This window comes from Trachypithecus francoisi, unplaced genomic scaffold (genome assembly GCF_009764315.1).
Source record: "Trachypithecus francoisi isolate TF-2019V2 unplaced genomic scaffold, Tfra_2.0 Lachesis_group4, whole genome shotgun sequence".
NCBI classification, from domain to species: domain Eukaryota; kingdom Metazoa; phylum Chordata; class Mammalia; order Primates; family Cercopithecidae; genus Trachypithecus; species Trachypithecus francoisi.
The window spans coordinates 70,493,766-70,513,243 of NW_022681469.1; the positions used below are offsets into that span (position 1 = coordinate 70,493,766).

Sequence of the window (19,478 nt, forward strand, 5' to 3'; positions counted from 1 at the left end):
GTTCATGAATGCAGATATATCTTAAGATGAGATGGTGAAGAGAAAGAAAAGATGGAGAACAGCTCAACTAGTGCAAAGTCAGAGAAAGGTTATTTGGGTTTTTAGGATAGGAAGAAATCACATTTGTAGGCAGAGGAGCTAGAAGCTGGTAAGAAAGAAATGGGAAGGCCAAATTCTCAAAGAAAGCACAAGAGGATGGAATTAAGAGCACAAGCTTAGAGTTAACCTTGGCAAAATACAGACGCCCTTCAAAGAAAGGGAGACAAGTGGTGTAGGACTTAAGACAGAGGAGTATTATGGGGCAAAGACGTGAGGTTGATTTGGTCAGGCTCTGAAAATTAGGAGTCAGTGCTCTCACTATCACACAGTTGGTTTCAAGTAATGGGTGTGGCCAGACATCTGGGACCACAGCTGAAAAGTCCTCAGTACAGCAGTTGAAAGAGACACAGTCCTGGAGACAGGAATTAAGTCCATGAGCTTTAATAGTGTTATATCCCTCTATTAAAATGTACCTGCAATAGAAAAAGATACAGTAAGTATAAAGTACATTTTGGTCCATCCATATGATGCACTTAAAAATCATGATTTTAGAAAATATTTTATAGGATAGGGAAAAGCTTACAATAAAAGTTTAATGAGTACAGTAGAATATAAAATTCTGTATACTAGTATGTTGTTAAAATTGTATGCATACATTAAAAATATCACAAATATATGAAAATGTTAATGTTATCTCTAGATGATGAAAATACAGGCAATTTTTAATCTTCTTCTTACTTTTTAAATGCTTTTTAAAATTCATGTGGTGAGTAGCTAGAGCATATTATAGAAAGCTCATCACAGCATTGGACAGGGTCTTGTCCACAGCCAGAGATCATATTTAGAAAGATAAGACAAACTGACAGATACCTCAGAACTAGGGCAAAGTTAAGGAATCTAGTTGGACTCAAAAATCTAAAGTCAGGGAATTAGATAAGTGAGATCACTAAGAAAAAATAAAGCATCATCTCAGTAAATGAGGACCCTTTGGTATTTATTTAATCCCTCTAGTTGAATGTGGTTAGGTAAGCACCTGTATACCTGCATCAAAAGGAGAGTTAGTATTTCTCACAGGTGCTAAGACAGAAGGAATTTTTATAAAATGTGTCACCAAGAATCAAATTGCCCTAAAATACCATTAAATTCATTCACAATTATCAGAGTAGCATTACATTTTTCACCTCTTATTTTATTGCGGACACTACATAATTGTTGTCCCTTGAAAGTACTGAAGTAATGCATTGGACCCGAACAGTGAAACTGACTAGTGAAAACATTCCGTATTTGTAATCAAATCATTTTCCATTACAGAAAGTCATATCTACTGACAAGAAATATTGTTCTTTTTTAGAATTTAGGATGTTTCCAAAATGCATGGTCCTATTTTAAATACTACACCAGGGATCAGCAAACTCTGGGTCCCAGGTCAAACTAGGCCCACTGAAAACAAAATTGTGTTAGAACACAGCCATGCCCATTTATATTTGTACTGTTTATTACTGCTTTCTTGCCACAATGTGCTATAGAGCTGAGTAGTTGACAAGAAACTTTATAACCTGCAAAGCTTAAAATACTATATGCCCCTTTACAGAAAAAAGTATGGCTCATCCCTATGCTGCACAATTCATAAATTCCATACACTTTTGAAAAGTTGTTCTTGCTTTTGCTTCATAATAAATTACTCATTCTTTTGTCTTAATGATCATTCTGTGAGATAACTGTTTGTATTTATTAACTAATTGTTGTTAGGTTACCAGCAAGCGAGTTCATCATACAAGATTCAAATGGCTGAAGTTGGAGGATTAGCAAAAACAATGGTCCAGTCAATCACCTTGCTTGAAAATCAACTTGTTGAGAAACTTTGGGTACTTAAAGTTCTGCAGCATCTCTCAACTTCTGGTTTGTATATTATTAAGTTTAAACACTTCATTGTCAACTACTTTTGTTTCTGTCTGAAAATGTCAATATTGTAAAGCAAAAATAGTGTTTAAAATTTATTTTCAGAAGTTAATTGTACTATAATGATGAAAGCACAAGCAGCCAGTGGAATCTGTACTCACCTCAATGACCCAGATCCCTCTGGACAGCTTTTATTTCGTTCATCAGAAATACTTTGGAACTTGTTGGAAAAATCTTCAAAAGAAGAAGTCATACAACAGCTTAGTAACTTGGAATGTTTGCTGTAAGTGTATGTGGTTAGATAGGAATGTTCTTTTAATCTTAAAATGATAGCCAATGACATAACTAACATGTTTGTTTGAATCTGTGTTCAATTATGTTTTAGATTCATGTAATGGCTATGTTTCAGGACATCTTCTTTGTGCCATGGTATAAATGAATCTGCACAATAACAAGCCACACTTTTCTATGTGGAAGGCTCTTGAAGTAGCTTCTTAACAGTAAATTATACCTTGGAATATACATAAAGTAAAATTAGACTTTAGAAGAACGATTTCATGTATTTATCCAGTGAATCTATTATTGAGTGCTTACTATCTTCCAGATATTGCAGTAAGCATTAGCAACAAAATGTAAGCCTTCAAGTTGCTTCTTCACTTATTCGACAAAGAATTGTCTGCTCTATGCCAGCTTCAGTATTAAGCCATAGAAATACCACTGAAAACAATACAGATATTGTCTTTGCATTTGTGGAATTTACATTGTGTTAGGAGGGATGGACAAGTAAATAGACAACTAAAAGAGAACATACTAAATGTTACGAAACAGATTATTATAAGATGCTACATGTTCTTCAGAAGAAGGTCAATCAGCACATTTTTGTTTGCAAGTGACTAAAAACCCAACTGATCAAAGCAATATAGAAAAGGTATGGCTTATTTAACTACAAAGTCAAGGATAAAACTGGTTTGATGTACAGCTTTATTGAAGGATCAACAGGTATTAGGACTTGGTCCCCCCCTCTCTCTACATTGTCTTCCATAGTGTTGGTTTCATACCCAAGCCTATGTAGTAAGACCTAAGAAGTCTAGGATCACATCATCTCAACCTCAAATCAAGCAGAAGCAAAACCTTGCTATCCTGAAGGCTCAGAGAAAAGTCTTTGAATTGAGTCCAGTTTGGCCCTGAATGGTCTAATATTGGTCAAATGCCCATTCCACAGTGATTTATTAATGCCAAAAGAAAAAATGCTCTGACTGGTGAAAAGGCAGCTCAAGGCAGCTTCACAGGAGCAAAAATCAGGAAGGAGTAAATGCCTAAATAAAAATAAGAATGGTGTTCTTATAAAAGGGGCAAGTAGGTCCCAGGAGGCAAAGCAACAGATGTCTGCTATTAATACAAGGGAACCTAACTCAGAGTTGGAGAATTCATAACTGCTTCCTAATGAACTGAAGTCTAGTAACTGAATGACAGACAGGACTTGGTAACACAGAAAAGTTTTGCATGCAGAGAGCATCCTAGACAGGGAAAACAAGTGAAAATATAATTAGCAAAATCAGAAAACTAAAATTCAGTATGGTGAGAGCAGAAGGAACAGGTTACAATGGTGAGAGATGAGGCTAACAATGTTATCAGGGCCCATAACATGAAAGGCCTAATAAGCCTTGTTAAGGAGGTAGGACTTAATCCTAAGAACAAAGAATAGTCTTTAAATGGTTTTACAAAGGAAAATGACATGACTGAATGTATTATAGAGCTGTCTCTTTGACCACCATGTGTAATAGACTGGTTTAGTGGATTCTTATCTGGTACATAGAGAATTAGAGGCAGATTTCGAAGTGTAAAAAGTATTAGAAATATGTTCAAATCAATAGTATAAAAAGGGAGATTTTGTTGATAGACATTCAGGTAATATTTCCATAAAAGTATGTGTTTTAGTTTGAGCTGCTATAACAAAATACCATAAACTGGGTGGTTTGTAAACAACAGAAAGTTATTTTTCATAGTTTGGGAGGCTAGAATTCTGAGATCAGGGTGCCAGTGTGGTTGGGTTCTGATGAGGGTCCTCTTCTGGGTTACATACTGCTAATATCTTGTATCCTTACATGGAGGCAAGAGAGCGAGACAGCTCTCTGGAGTTCCTTTTATAAGGGCACTAATTCCATTCATGAGAGCTCATTACCTCCCTAAGACCTCACTCCTAAAACCGTCACATTGAGGGTTAGGATTTCAATATATGAATTTTGGAGGGACGTAAATATTTAGTGCATAGCAATATAGTTTTTAAAATATGATTTTACTTTCTAGGGCTTTGAAGGAAGTATTTACAAATCTGTTTGTGAGAGGTTTCAGTCATTATGACCGTCAGCTTAGAAATGACATATTAGTGATCACTACAATTATAGCTCAAAATCCTGAAGCACCAATGATTGTAAGTATGAATCAAATTGCATTAATTTTAATTGTGGAAGTGGTGGGCGTGAGTGAGAGAAGTCCTATATTATGTTGTAATATTTGTGTATTTTGTTGTAATGCTAAAGTTATGCTGTAATATCATGATGGTCACCAGTATGCTTATCACTCTGCCAATTCTTTGCAATCCTTTGGAAATTTGGAATCTTTCTCATATTGTGTGATTTATACATGTATTTACCACTTACGCTTTTCTCTCCTTCTTGATAATTCGAGTTTCCATCTGGCATCATTTCTCTTTCACTGGAAGAACTTTGTTTACAATTTCTTGTGGTGCAAACCTGCTGGCTGCTGGCAACAAATTATCTTAGTTTTCTTTTTATCTGAAAATATATTTAATTCATCTTAATTCTTAAAGTCTATGCTCATTGAATATAGAACTCTAGGCTGAATCTATAAATTACCTTGGGCAGTATGGCCATTTTCACGATATTGATTCTTGCTATCCATGAGCATAGTATGTTCTTCCATTTGTTTGTGTCCTCTTTTATTTCACTAAGCAGTGGTTTGTAGTTCTCCTTGAAGAGGTCCTTTACATCCCTTGTAAGTTGGATTCCTACATATTTTATTCTCTTTGAAGCAATTGTGAATGGAAATTCATTCATGATTTGGCTCTCTGTTTGTCTGTTACTGGTGTATAAGAATGCTTGTGATTTTGCACATTAATTTTGTATCCTGAGACTTTGCTGAAGTTGCTTATCAGCTTCAGGAGATTTTGGGCTGAGACAATGGGGTTTTCTAAATATACAATCATGTCATCTGCAAACAGGGACAATTGACTTCTTCTTTTCCTAACTGGATACCCTTGATTTCTTTCTCTTGCCTGATTGCCCTAGCCAGAACTTCCAACACTATGTTGAATAGGAGTGGTGAGAGAGGGCATCCCTGTCTTGTGCCAGTTTTCAAAGGGAATTTTTCCAGTTTTTGCCCATTCAGTATGATATTGGCTGTGGGTTTGTCATAAATAGCTCTTATTATTTTGAGATACGTTCCATCAATACCAAATTTATTGAGCATTTTTAGCATGAAGGACTGTTGAATTTTGTCAAAGGCCTTTTCTGCATCTATTGAGATAATCATGTGGTTTTTGTCTTTGGTTCTGTTTATATGCTGGATTACATTTATTGATTTGCATATGTTGAACCAGCCTTGCATCCCCGGATGAAGCCCACTTGATCATGGTGGATAAGCTTTTTGATGTGCTGCTGGATCCGGTTTGCCAGTATTTTATTGAGGATTTTTGCATCGATATTCATCAGGGATATTGGTCTAAAATTCTCTTTTTTTGTTGTATCTCTGTCAGGCTTTGGTATCAGGATGATGTTGGCCTCATAAAATGAGTTAGGGAGGATTCCTTCTTTTTCTATTGATTGGAATAGTTTCAGAAGGAATGGTGCCAGCTCCTCCTTGTACCTCTGGTAGAATTCAGCTGTGAATCCATCTGGTCTTGGACTTTTTTTGATTGGTAGGCTATTAATTATTGCCTCAATTTCAGAGCCTGCTATTGGTCTATTCAGGGATTCAACTTCTTCCTGGTTTAGTCTTAGGAGTGTGTAAGTGTCCAGGAAATTGTCCATTTCTTCTAGATTTTCTAGTTTATTTGCATAGAGGTGTTTATAGTATTCTCTGATGGTAGTTTGTATTTCTGTGGGGTCGGTGGTGATATCCCCTTTATCATTTTTTATTGCGTCTATTTGATTCTTCTCTCTTTTCTTCTTTTTTTTTTTTTTTTTTTTGAGACGGAGTCTTGCTCTGTCTCCCAGGCTGGAGTGCAGTGGCCGGATCTCAGCTCACTGCAAGCTCTGCCTCCGGGGTTTACGCTATTCTCCTGCCTCAGCCTCCCGAGTAGCTGGGACTACAGGCGCCCGCCACCTCGCCCGGCTAGTTTTTTGTATTTTTAGTAGAGACGGGGTTTCACCGTGTTAGCCAGGATGGTCTCGATCTCCTGACCTCGTGATCCACCCATCTCGGCCTCCCAAAGTGCTGGGATTACAGGCTTGAGCCACCGCGCCCGGCCTCTTTTCTTCTTTACCAATGAATTTCTTCACAGAATTGGAAAAAACTGCTTTAAAGTTCATATGGAACCAAAAACGAGCCCGCATTTCCAAGACAATCCTAAGTCAAAAGAACAAAGCTGGAGGCATCACGATACCTGATTTCAAACTATACTACAAGGCTACAGTAACCAAAACAGCATGGTACTGGTACCAAAACAGAGATATAGACCAATGGAACAGAACAGAGTCCTCAGAAATAATACCACACATCTACAACCATCTGATCTTTGATAAACCTGAGAAAAACAAGAAATGGGGAAAGGATTCCCTATTTAATAAATGGTGCTGGGAAAATTGGCTAGCCATAAGTAGAAAGCTGAAACTGGATCCTTTCCTTACTCCTTATACGAAAATTAATTCAAGATGGATTAGAGACTTAATGTTAGACCTAATACCATAAAAACCCTAGAAGAAAACCTAGGCAATACCATTCAGGACATAGACATGGGCAAGGACTTCATGTCTAAAACACCAAAAGCAACGGCAACAAAAGCCAAAATTGACAAATGGGATCTAATTAAACTAAAGAGCTTCTGCACAGCAAAAGAAACTACCATCAGAGTGAACAGGCAACCTACAGAATGGGAGAAAATTTTTGCAATCTACTCATCAGACAAAGGGCTAATATCCAAAACCTACAAAGAACTCAAGCAAATTTACAAGAAAAAAACAAACAACCCCATCAAAAAGTGGGCAAAGGATATGAACAGACATTTCTCAAAAGAAGACATTCATACAGCCAACAGACACATGAAAAACTGCTCATCATCACTGGCCATCAGAGAAATGCAAATCAAAACCACCATGAGATACCATCTCACACCAGTTAGAATGGCAATCATTAAAAAGACAGGAAACAACAGGTGCTGGAGAGGATGTGGAGAAATAGGAACACTTTTACACTGTTGGTGGGATTGTAAACTAGTTCAACCATTATGGAAAACAATATGGCGATTCCTTAAGGATCTAGAACTAGAAGTCCCATATGACCCAGCCATCCCATTACTGGGTATATACCTAGAGGATTATAAATCATGCTGGTATAAAGACCCATGCACACGTATGTTTATTGCGGCACTATTCACAATAGCAAAGACTTGGAATCAACCCAAATGTCCATCAGTGACAGACTGGATTAAGAAAATATGGCACATATACACCATGGAATACTATGCAGCCATAAAAAAGGATGAGTTTGTGTCCTTTGTAGGGACATGGATGCAGCTGGAAACCATCATTCTCAGCAAACTATCGCAAGAACAGAAAACCAAACACCGCATGTTCTCACTCATAGGTGGGAACTGAACAATGAGATCACTTGGACTCGGGAAGGGGAACATCACACACTGGGGCCTATCATGGGGAGAGGGGAGGGGGGAGGGATTGCACTGGGAGTTTTACCTGATGTAAATGATGAGTTGATGGGTGCAGCACACCAACATGGCACAAGTATACATATGTAACAAACCTGCACGTTATGCACATGTACCCTCGAACTTAAAGTATAATAAATAAATTTAAAAAAAAAGAACTTTAGGCTGAAAAGTTTTTGTTTAGCGTTTCAAAGATAAAGTTCTACTGTCTTCTGGAATCTGTTGTTTCTGATGAGAAATATTCAGTGTGAGGTTCCATGGTGTAGTGGTGAGTACCCTGGACTCTGATGAGAAGTATTCATAATTTCAAATCATTATTCCCCTGTGTATAACGTATCATCTTTTTCTCTCACTGTTTTCAAGATTTTCACTCTATCTTTGGTTTTTAGCAGTTTCGAAATGATGTGCTAAGGTGAGATCTCCTTTGTATTTGTTCTGCTTAGGTTTCATAGAGCTTCTTGGAGATATAAATTTAAGTCTTTAATAAGATTTGGAGAACTCTTGACCATTATTTCTTCAAATATTTTTTCAGTCCCATTCTCTCTCCCCACTTCTTCAGGGACTCTGGTAACTTTTATGTTTGACTTTTTGATATTGTCCCACAGGTTTGTGAGGCTCTGCTCACTTTTTTCAATCATTTCTCTCTCTATTCTTCAGGTTGGATAATTTGTATTAGTCTATATATTTAAATTCATTGACTTTTTTTTTCTGTCATCTCCATTCTGCTGTTAATCTCATCCATCACATTTTTACTTCAGATATATTTTTCAGTTTTAGAATTTATTTTGATTCCTTTTTATAGTGTCTCTCCTAAGAGTTCTTGTCTTTCTATTCATTATGAGCATCTTTACTGTAGATTCTGGTATACTCCTCTGATGAGTTTTTAATAACTATACATTTAACTTGGCTGTACTCATCCCTTTGAGGTATGGCATTCCAAATCTCAATTCAGTTCTTGCCTGGGATGCTTGAGTATTCTCTGCACTTGTGTGATTCAGATATCAGCCAGATATTTGGGAAGAGTTTGTACACAGAATTTAGCATTCTCTCTCTCTGGCTCTCTCCTTTATGGGATTTCTCCCTTCACTTTCTAGTGTCTATGGTTGCCTCTGTCTTCTGGTTCTTCAGGCCACTAAGACCACAGGGTTACTCTGAGTTTTAGCATTCCCACGAGGTATAGAATATGGCCTGCTCTCAGGTCAAAAGCCTTTTTTTTTTTTCTTCTGAGACAGAGTCTTGCTCTGTCACCCAGGCTGGAGTGCAGTGGTGCGATCTCAGCTCACTGTAAGCTCCGCCTCCTGGGTTCACACCATTCTCTTGCCTCAGCCTCCTGAGTAGCTGGGACTACAGGCGCCTGCCACCACATCGGGCTAATTTTTTTGTATTTTTAGTAGAGACAGGGTTTCACTGTGTTAGCCAGATGGTCTCGATCTCCTGACCTCATGATCTGCCCACCTTGGCCACCGAAAGTGCTGGGATTACAGGCGTGAGCCACCGCCCAGCCCCAAAAGCCTTTTTTAAAATGGGAAACTAATTTAGTACCATTCCCTTCTACAAAATTCTGACATCCCTCCAGTGTCTGCTTACTCTTGGTCACACAATAGTTTTATTTGTCACCAGCAGGAGAATTTCTCTTGGAGCTACTACTCATCTGTACCGGAAGCTGAGCCTTCACATATTTTTTAATTAAAAATCATTGAATGATTGAAATTATTTAATAGAGATCCTTGGCAACAAGATTCACAAGTCAGGCATGTAAGTTCTAGTTGTGCTACAAAGAACTGGCTCTGAAGACCTCAGCCCACTAACAGTGGACGTCAACATAGTCCCCATATAAGAGTCATGGAATTCATACTGTGCAAATAGGGAAACAGTCCTACATAGTATCCTAGTTAAAGCTGCGACTTACAGGTGAAACTTTGTTTCTCTAGAAGCCCCTGTTCAGTTAGTAATTTCTCATTAGTGTCCTTGCAAACATTCAGATGAATTTCACGAATGCGAGTCAAAGGAAATAATATCATCAGCATCTAAAGAAACCATATAGATCCTAAAGTAATGGGGCTATATAACTACAAGTTCATAAGCCCAGGGTTTGCCCCTGTAAACTCTCCCTAATGTGCAAAGTCCAACTAGGATATCTCTGTCAGGAATGCTGACATGCTAAAATGTTTGCAACTCTGGTGATTCTTCAGGGCTTTTCATGCTAAGTAGGAACTACTTTATTATCTCTTGACCAAACATTTGACATAGCAAGAATGGCTGGAGTAGAAGTGGAGGTGTTTAAGAGGAAAGACTGTTGAGAGTAACTGGATTTTCCTCCCTTACTGTGTCATTTGAAGTATAGATAATGAATTATAGAAGTAACTATGAAGACCTAATATACTTTGGATCCTTAACAATTTTAAATGGACTATTCATAGAATAATATAAAATATTTCTTAGAACCTACAGAAGTAAGTTTAAAATTAAATAAATCTGGCTTATTTAATTTTAAATAAGCTTATCTTGCTGTATGTTTTTATTTTTTGCTTCACCCTTTATTACTATTCATGCTTTATGAATTCAAATGAATGACAGTAGGATAATTTGATAAATGTACATAAGTAGTAAATATGAGCATGTGCATCATAACTTGCATCTTATTCATTCATCTTTCTGCTTATTTTATGTATTTATATTAGGAATGTGGCTTTACCAAGGATTTGATACTGTTTGCCACCTTTAATGAAGGTAAGAAACATAAACTTTCAACTTCTTATAATTATCTTGATGAGTCTTGTACAACATTTAAGCTTTCATTTTACTTTTTTTCCCTCACAGTTAAAAGTCAAAATCTTTTGGTGAAAGGACTTAAGCTTTCTAATTCCTATGAAGATTTTGAGTTGAAGAAATTACTATTCAACGTAATTGTGATCTTATGTAAAGATTTACCTACTGTACAGGTAAAGAGTAATCAAGGCAGGAAAATCAATAAAAATTGTCTCACTTTATAGTATAACTATTTTAAAGTCCTGACTGTAAATCTTTTATCAATTCATATATTTACCATAGAAAGTAGTAAATCTTACTGACCTGAATTTTAGCTTTAAAAATTTTTCTTTGCTTATCTGTTAGTAAACAGTGAAGTAGTTAAATTTAAACTACATAAACCAAAGAAAAATAGTAGAACCTAAGAGATTTAATGATACAGTTAGATCTCTTGAATTAGACAGCATAAAATGAAAGAAGCTTCATATAGGCTTCATATAGGCCCGTCCAGCCTAATAATCTGGTTACTATGGTCTCTGACCATAGTAACAAGGACTGATTTAATGCTGGAGAAAATTATTAACCTCTGTGATGCCAATCTCAAACTCTTATGAACCTATTTTTTCAACACACAAATCTAGTGTCTTTAATTACTTTTACTCTCTATGAATTCATCTTAATACTTTGTTTCCTGCATAACAGTATGATGTAATATGAAGAACATTGGAACTGAATTTCACTTCTGGCTTATCACCTACTAGCTACGTGGCCTTAGCAAAATTACCTCATCTATCTGTGGTTCATTTCCTCCTTCTGTAAAGGAAAGATTATAATGCTTCGGCCCTGCTCACAGGTCTATTGTGAAGTTGAGATGAAGGTTTTTTAAACTATAAAGTGATAGTAAATGTATTATTAACAATTCTGTTAGTTTAGTTAGTTGCTGCATTAAGTGAAATTTCCTTCTAGTCTAAAACTCTACCAAACTCCAAGGATTACCGTAAAAAAGTAGGAATTCAGTCAATCAGCTTCACCACCAATAATATAAAGATGGGATAGTCTAGCAGTAAAGGCTTTATAGTCAGACAGAATCTCAGTGCTACCACCTTCTAGCTATGTGGCATTGAATGGGTTGTTTGATTTCTCTAAATCCCAGGAACTCAACTTCAACATGGGGATAACATCTACCTCGAGATTATTATGAGGATTTAACTGAGTTGAGCATTTTCTTAGTAATGCAACTTTAAGGAATATATATATTTTCTAATGCTCAGGAAAAGAAAAATTGTCTTTACAATTATAACTTTGTTATTTGTGACAAAAAAAATACATACTGTGTAGAACCTAAATGCATTTTCCAAAATGCAAATGGAAAATCATTTGGAAAATTATTCCATAAAGTATGGTTTATTATTCCACTAGAGTATTATATAAATTTTAAAATTAGACCTATAAAGATAATAAAATTTACACTACAGTTTATAAATCAATTCTAATTGATTGAACAACATTTTATAGACAACAGAGCCAAGTAGCACAGATTATGGTGACGAGCTTCTTAAAACACTTTGTGAGCAGTGAAATCAACAATTTTTATGTGTCACATAATTTGTGGTCCAGTAATATTACTAGTAATGATAATGAATATGTACACTATCATTTGCAATACACAGGATTTTTTTTTGAAACATCATATACTTAATTCTAACAATAATGTTAGAACTAGTAGTTATTCCTGTTTTCTCAACCCTAAATCTTGCATTCTTTTCACATGGAGTAGTAAGGAATTAGAAAAATTAACTATTTTTTGTGAAAATCTTTCTAGAACAATGTTAAATTAAAAGAAAATTAAATATAATATAGCCTGTGGGATTTTATTCTCTTGTGAATCATAAATATGCATCCATCAGAATCAGCTGTTTTAATTCTGTTGTCATAATAGCTATGCATTTTAATCTCATTTTTATTAAAATGATGGGTTCAATACAATTTTAAAATACTGGGCATGTAATGAAACATGGCTTGTGACCTAATTGACATTTATTTGGTAGAATGTTTATGTAAGTTCTGTTGCATGTGGTTAAATATTCACTTAGTCATTACCTCACACAAAATTGTTTTTTATGGTACACAACTGAGTCTGTGAGATAGTTCCCTTTTAAGAAGAGAGTGAGGAAAGAAATGTCAGCACTTACCCCAAAATATTCTACTCCTGTGGTTTTATTATAAGCAGGAACTAAATTACATATATGAGCAGCAAAAACAAAAAATTAACACATATTTTATGTTATTGTCAGAGAGTACATACCTCAGAAAAGAGGATTATAATCGTTATTAAATTTTTGTTTTTTTATTATTTTTTTTGGTACCTATCATAGATGAGGATTATTTTATAAAGGAATTATTTTGAAATAATCCTCAATAAAACATCAAAATGTAAATTTTTAATTTAATTGCCTTAAAGGATTTTTAGCTATGTTTCTAACAAAGTATCCTTTGTTCTTTCTCACAGCTATTAATTGATGGCAAAGTTATTTTGGCTTTGTTTACCTATGTTAAGAAGCCTGAGAAACAAAAAATAATGGACTGGTCTGCAGCACAGCATGAAGAATTACAACTGCATGCAATTGCCACTTTGTCATCAGTGGCTCCTTTATTAATAGAAGAATACATGTCATGCCAGGGAAATGCTCGAGTCCTTGCATTTCTAGAATGGTGTGAGAGTGAAGGTGAGTGGCCCTTCAAGATTCTTGTCAAAATTTTAATCTTCATATTTCAACTGAATGCTCAATATATGCGTAGAAATAACAATGAAATTAATTAAAGCTATGAGAAGTAAAAACATATAGACCTGTCTTCTTAATGTATTTATATGTTGTTTTAAGAAAAACACAGATTTGATTTAAAGTCAGACATTAGTAAACCTCATAGTTGATGCACACCTGAAAGAAATCATACATGTAATTTAAATTTTTGTATTATTAGACCTATCTAAAAATTATATTTGGGAAGAAAATAAATCCTGGCAATGTTTTATTTGCTTTGTTTGTTTGTTGAGACAGGGTCTCACCCTGTCACCCAGGCTACAGTGCAATGGCATGCTGATGGCTCAGTGCAGCCTCAACCTCCTGGGCTCTAGCGATCCTCCCGCCCCAGCCTTCCCAGTAGCTGAGACTACAAGTGCATGCCACCACGCGAAGCTAATTTTTGTATTTTCTGTAGACAGGGTTTCGCCATGTTGCCCAGGCTGGTCTCAAACTCCTGGGTTCAAGCCGTCTGCCTACTTCGGCCTCTCACAGTGTTGCGATTACAGGCGTGAGCCTGAAATCAATTACAATATTGCCCAGTCTGGCAGTATTATAATACATTCATTCAACAAATATTTATGACTGCCTACTGGGTACTAGATACTGTCTTAACTACTGAAAATACAGTTAGGCTTTAAATAAATAAACATCGTTTTCTCTGTGGAGCTTAAAATCTAGACCTCTAGCCAGAAGTAATGACTCCAACGTGGTCTACCAAATTAGTAGAGCCCCAATTTGTTTGTATTTTGTTTCAGTTCTTAGAAAGGAAATAATAAATACATTCATTTTTTAATAAAGTTTTATAAGGAAGATATTGCTTCTTTTCTGGTAGTAAATTTGCTCTGGAAATAATTTTGTATGATGCATTTTCATTAGATCAAGAATACCACCCATTTATGCATGAAGGAGGAAAAAAAAGATAGCCTGTTTATTCTCTAGTTTCTAATATGCTGAGCTACTAAATTTAGTCGTGTAAAATTATTTTCCACTAAATGAAGCAAGTCTTCAGTCTATCCTTTATATCATTTATGTTCGTAGAAAACTTTAAGGCAAAAAGGGAAATGCTGGCTAATAAGAGAAAGACTGATAGCTGATAGTTTTTCAGAACCTACTATCTGGTGAGCCTTAAACACCTTCCAAGTATTAAGTCATTTTAATCCTCTCAACAAACCTAGGAGGTATAGGTACTATTATTATCCCTGTGTATCAGATGGGTAGAACTCAGTCTAAGAAGCTAAATAATTATTCCTGGCCACAAGTGGCAGAGCAAAAATTTAACTGAGATTCTATAATAGAACCCACAATTGTAACCAACATTCGATACTTAGAACAGTATTTTCAACTTTTTTTTTTTAGCTGGAAACATAAAGCTACTTCTAAAAGAAGCTTTTAAAGAAAGCATAGCATGCAGAAGGGAGGATTTGCCTTGCTACTTATCAAGACCTACCATAAGGCTATAGTAATTAAAATTTGTGGTACTGGGTCATGGATAGACCAATGGCATGGAATATATGGAAGGCTGGCATTATGAGAGATGATACTGCCAATCAGTGAGGGAAGGGTGGTGTTGGGGCAGTTGGTCCTCCATGTGAAAAGACAAAAATTAGACCTCTTCACTTTGTTTTTTCTAAAAATCAATTGCAAAGGTAACAAAGATGTAAATATGAAAAGTCATACAGAGAAACTCTTAGAAGAAAACATGGGAAAATATCTTTTTGCTAGATATCAGCATAGGAAAGGTTTCTTTAAAAATACTCATGAGTTTAAAGTATAAGAAAAGATCGATGCATTTAACTACTGTAAAACGTACAAATGTCTGTTTGACAAAATCTAAGTGAAATACTAATTTACAAATTGAGAGATGACATTTACTACCCCTGTGACTGATAGTAGATTAGAATCCAGGTTCATAAAGAACTCCTATATATCAACAAGAAAACAACTCGGTAGAGAAGTATACAAAGACTAGGAACTGCCATGTCACAGAGAAACCCCCACATTTTCAAAAACCATTTTAAAACTCTCAATCCCAAGGCAATCAGGTAAGTGCAAATTAACAACAATGAACTACCATTTCACATTTAACAGATTTCATGGGGGAAAATCAAGGCCAGGTGCAGTAGCTCACACCTGTAATCCTGACACTTTGAGAGGTCAAGGCAGGAGGATCACTTGAGGCCAGAAGTTCAAGACCAGCCTGGGCAACATGGTGAGACCCCATCTCTTAAAAAAAAAAAAAAAAAAAAAAATCAGCTGGTCATAGTGGCACACACCTTAGTCCTAGCTTCTTGGAAGGCTGAGGTGGGAGTATCACTTGAACCCAGGAGATTGAGGCTGCAATGAGCTGTTATTATACTGTTGCCCTCTAGCCTGGGCAACAGAGCAAGACCCTATCTCTTAAAAAGGAAAAATTAACTCATCTTATACATTGTATCTTTAGTAAAATTCAGTGTGGATGTATCCTATATTATTCTGGTCACCTGGAAAAATTCTTCTCAATGAATATAAGAGGACATGAACCAGAATGTTTATTGTAACAATTTATACTAGCAAATGGATAAACTATAATTCATTTATTAAGATGAATGCTGAAACCAATTAAAATGAATAATCTAGATCTACTTGTGACAACGTGAATAATTTTTAAAATAAACGTGTTGAGTAACAAAAGCAAATTGCAAAAGATACATATAATATGATACATTTGAGTAAAATTCTAAAACACCTACTTCTGAGAACAAGCGGGAAAAGGGATAATATTTTATTTCTCTAAAAAAAACTAAAGCAAATACGACAAAATTTTAACATTTGTTTAAAGTTTTGATAGATGTATAAGATATCTGATATATTTGTTTTATTTGAAATGTTTTTGTTTTAAATTATCAATTTTTCTCCACAGATCTGTTTTTCAGTCATGGTAACAGTTTTCATGGTACAGGTGGCCGAGGCAACAAGTTTGCCCAGATGCGTTACAGTTTAAGACTCCTGAGAGCCATGGTCTACCTCGAAGATGAGACTGTAAACACAGATCTTTGTGAAAAGGGAACAATTCAGCAAATGATAGGTAAAATATAATGTGATGGTTTACTGATGAAAGAGAAATATTTTTTATAGTAGTAGTTTTGTTTGAAATGTTTTTCCAAAATTTATTTTGTCTTTATGACTGAGAAACTCCTGAATATTTTCTTGATTTTTGTTTCATATTGTTGCTATAAATCAGTGTGTCTTCTTATTGAAATATCATACTCATTAACCCTTTAAACATTTATTTCTTCAACTCAGATATCATTTCATTTAGGATTATCTTTATCTTTTTTGAAAATGGGCTATTGTTATGTTTTATTCTTTTTGTAATAAAGGTCACCACTTTTGACCAAGCCTTTTGGAACTATTTTAAAACTGGATAACATGGCATGTTCCAATGCATGTTATTTCTTCAACTCAGATATCATGTCATTTAGGATTATCTTTATCTTTTTTGAAAATGGGCTATTGTTATGTTTTATTCTTTTTGTAATAAAGGTCACCACTTTTGACCAAGCCTTTTGGAACTATTTTAAAACTGGATAACATGGCATGTTCCAATGCATGTGTCATAACAGAACATTGGTACGTTGGTATTTACAGATATGTACAGAGGAGTTTCTTTTCTGATATGAAATATCAGAATATCCTTGACTTTCAACTTAACACTTGGCTATGCTAGATGAGAAAATAGAAACTATGTATATCATAGAAACATAGCATGTGTTACCCTATATGTCATCAAGTAGACACTTAATGAGTTTCCCCTAAAATAAGTACACATAAACTCAGTGTAAAATTCAGAACCCCTAAACAAAAGCTGCTTTGTCTTTTGTTATTTAAAAAATAAATAATTCTGTAGATCATACCTTTCCTTGATTTTGAAAAGAGCTATTTCATTCATATTCAGGCTTTGCTTCACTAGTCAATTATATAATCTGCTAGATGTCCATTAATTATAAATGTCTATTCAAAAACTCTTCTACTTGTTAAATTAAGATGATTACTCTTCCATCATTAGTGGAGTGGTGCTCTCCAATAATAATAATATAGGAAATAACAGGAAATCAAAGTATATTAAAAAGGAGCTAGGTGAAAACATTTACCTTTTTGCCCAGTTTGGGATGAACAAACCTGAAAGTACATTTTATCATTCCTGTGCACATTCTGTTGTACAAAACTCAGTCTAACCAGAGGAAATCCAGGACATGTAATCTTTCATATGTCTAAGAAGAACTCTTAATCCTACCTGCACTAGGGAATAGGGTAGGGAAAAGGGAAAACAAATAGCAATGGTTTTTTTCTTCTTAAAACCTTTTCCCTTTAACTGGAAAGAAGCTGATCTTTATGTTAAGTTCTTAGAGGCAGGGACCTTGTCTTATTGAGTCTCACATAGCTTTGTAGTAGTAACGTGCTCAATAAGTAGTAACTAGATTTTAAATGTAAATGTTTATATCCTTCCTGGGTACAATGTACACTGCAGTGATGGGTGCACCAATGTCTCAGAAACCACCAATAAAGAACTTATCCATGTAACCAAAAACCACCTGTTCCCCCAAAAACTATTGAAATAAAATATAAATGTTTTATTTCCTGTGTAGACACTGGGGTTACAAACATGTATAAAGCAGGACACTGAGGACCTTTTCCTTAATGAGAAAATAGAAACTATGTATATATCATAGAAAGATAGCATGTGTTGTCCTACACGTCATCAATTAGACACTTAGTGAGTAGTACAGAGTAAATGTTACAGAAACTAAGAATCTTGGGTAGTTTTCAAGGCTAGGAAGTCTTAGGATTCTGTGAGATCAGGGTAGTTTAGAGTGGAAAAGAAGAGATGGCCCTCAAGCAAGGAAATACCATGAACAGAGAGACATGGTCCTGAAATATGCATGGTGATGTGTTCAGAGCTAGTTTAACAGGAGCCAAAGTGTTATGAAGATAACACAAGACAGATTAACTGTATAGTCAGAGGCCAAGACGGAATGAGTTTTGAGTGATTGACAGTAGTTCGAACTTCATCCTCTTAAGTCATGGAGAGCCTCAAAGGGTTTTGATTAGTGAGGATATATGTACAATGTTGTGTTTTAGGAAGAAGAATCTGGGAGAAATAGAATGACCTATAACAAGGAGAGAATAAAGGCAAGGAGTTGAAAGGTACATAAATATGAGCATTATACTATGTGTTACGGGCAGCAGGGAAAGTTTCTCCCTGCACCCAGGTCAGAAGAAGAATGAGATGATCTAGAAAGAAGAAGCAGACATATGGCCAGTCAAATTGGATTCCCAGAAGATGTTCCTGATAAAGCGATATAGGCCCCTCTATCCATGGCATACCCCAGCACTGGGTCTCCAGCAGGCTCAACTAGCCTCTCTTAGGGTCTGATCCCCCACCTGTAATTCATCTAATGGGACCTCAAATAGTCGCTGAGGCCAGTTATGGAGATAGGCTGTGATTTCCGTGGCCCTTCTGCTTTGGAACATAGCTCCATACTTTCCTGCTAATGCCAGTTACCCCTTTAACAGAGAAAAAGTGACTTTTTTTCTTTATTTGAAGCTTAAAAAATCCTTTTTGGGGCAAAAGTGTATCATGAATATCATTTCATCAGTGTTAGTGGCCATCTTCAGTCCTTTTCAATTTCAATTACAAGCAAAAGAGGGATTTTAAAGGACATGGAATACTGTTACCTACAGTTGTTTAAAACACCTTCAGTTAGACATCAAGGAAAGATGCAGAAAGCAATAACAGGAGTAGAAAATGCACCTAAAGAGATCTGCCACCTTTGCCTAGAATTGACCCTGTTAACCATGAGGAGAAGAAGAGATTAGGCAAACCACAGTCAGGAAATTTGGTCATACATTTGCAAAGGCACTCATTTCCTACCTCATGAAACGCTGCATATTTTTAAACACAGTTTGCTGAGCAAAGTGTCCGGTTATTGGGGCATCCTTTAATGACATACTATTAATTCTGTACTAGAATTTCTATATATATGAGGCTATGGATTATACTGAGAAATTCTGTATATGTAGGTAGGGCTACTGATTGTATTGACAGC

General features: G+C 35.6%; 1 protein-coding gene across 4 annotated transcripts in view; it reads left to right on the forward strand.

Moving 5' to 3' along the window:
- The window catches only part of CFAP69 (cilia and flagella associated protein 69), a 69,554-nt gene that overhangs the window by 24,860 nt on the left and 25,216 nt on the right, over positions 1 to 19,478 (forward strand). For all 4 annotated transcript variants that reach the window (XM_033193233.1, XM_033193234.1, XM_033193235.1 and 1 more), the window contains 7 exons: positions 1,789 to 1,938; positions 2,044 to 2,221; positions 4,246 to 4,369; positions 10,522 to 10,570; positions 10,661 to 10,782; positions 13,098 to 13,314; positions 16,292 to 16,456. In XM_033193233.1, the coding sequence (XP_033049124.1) occupies positions 1,789 to 1,938; positions 2,044 to 2,221; positions 4,246 to 4,369; positions 10,522 to 10,570; positions 10,661 to 10,782; positions 13,098 to 13,314; positions 16,292 to 16,456 (1,005 nt within the window). The remainder of the gene's footprint in view (positions 1 to 1,788; positions 1,939 to 2,043; positions 2,222 to 4,245; positions 4,370 to 10,521; positions 10,571 to 10,660; positions 10,783 to 13,097; positions 13,315 to 16,291; positions 16,457 to 19,478) is intronic.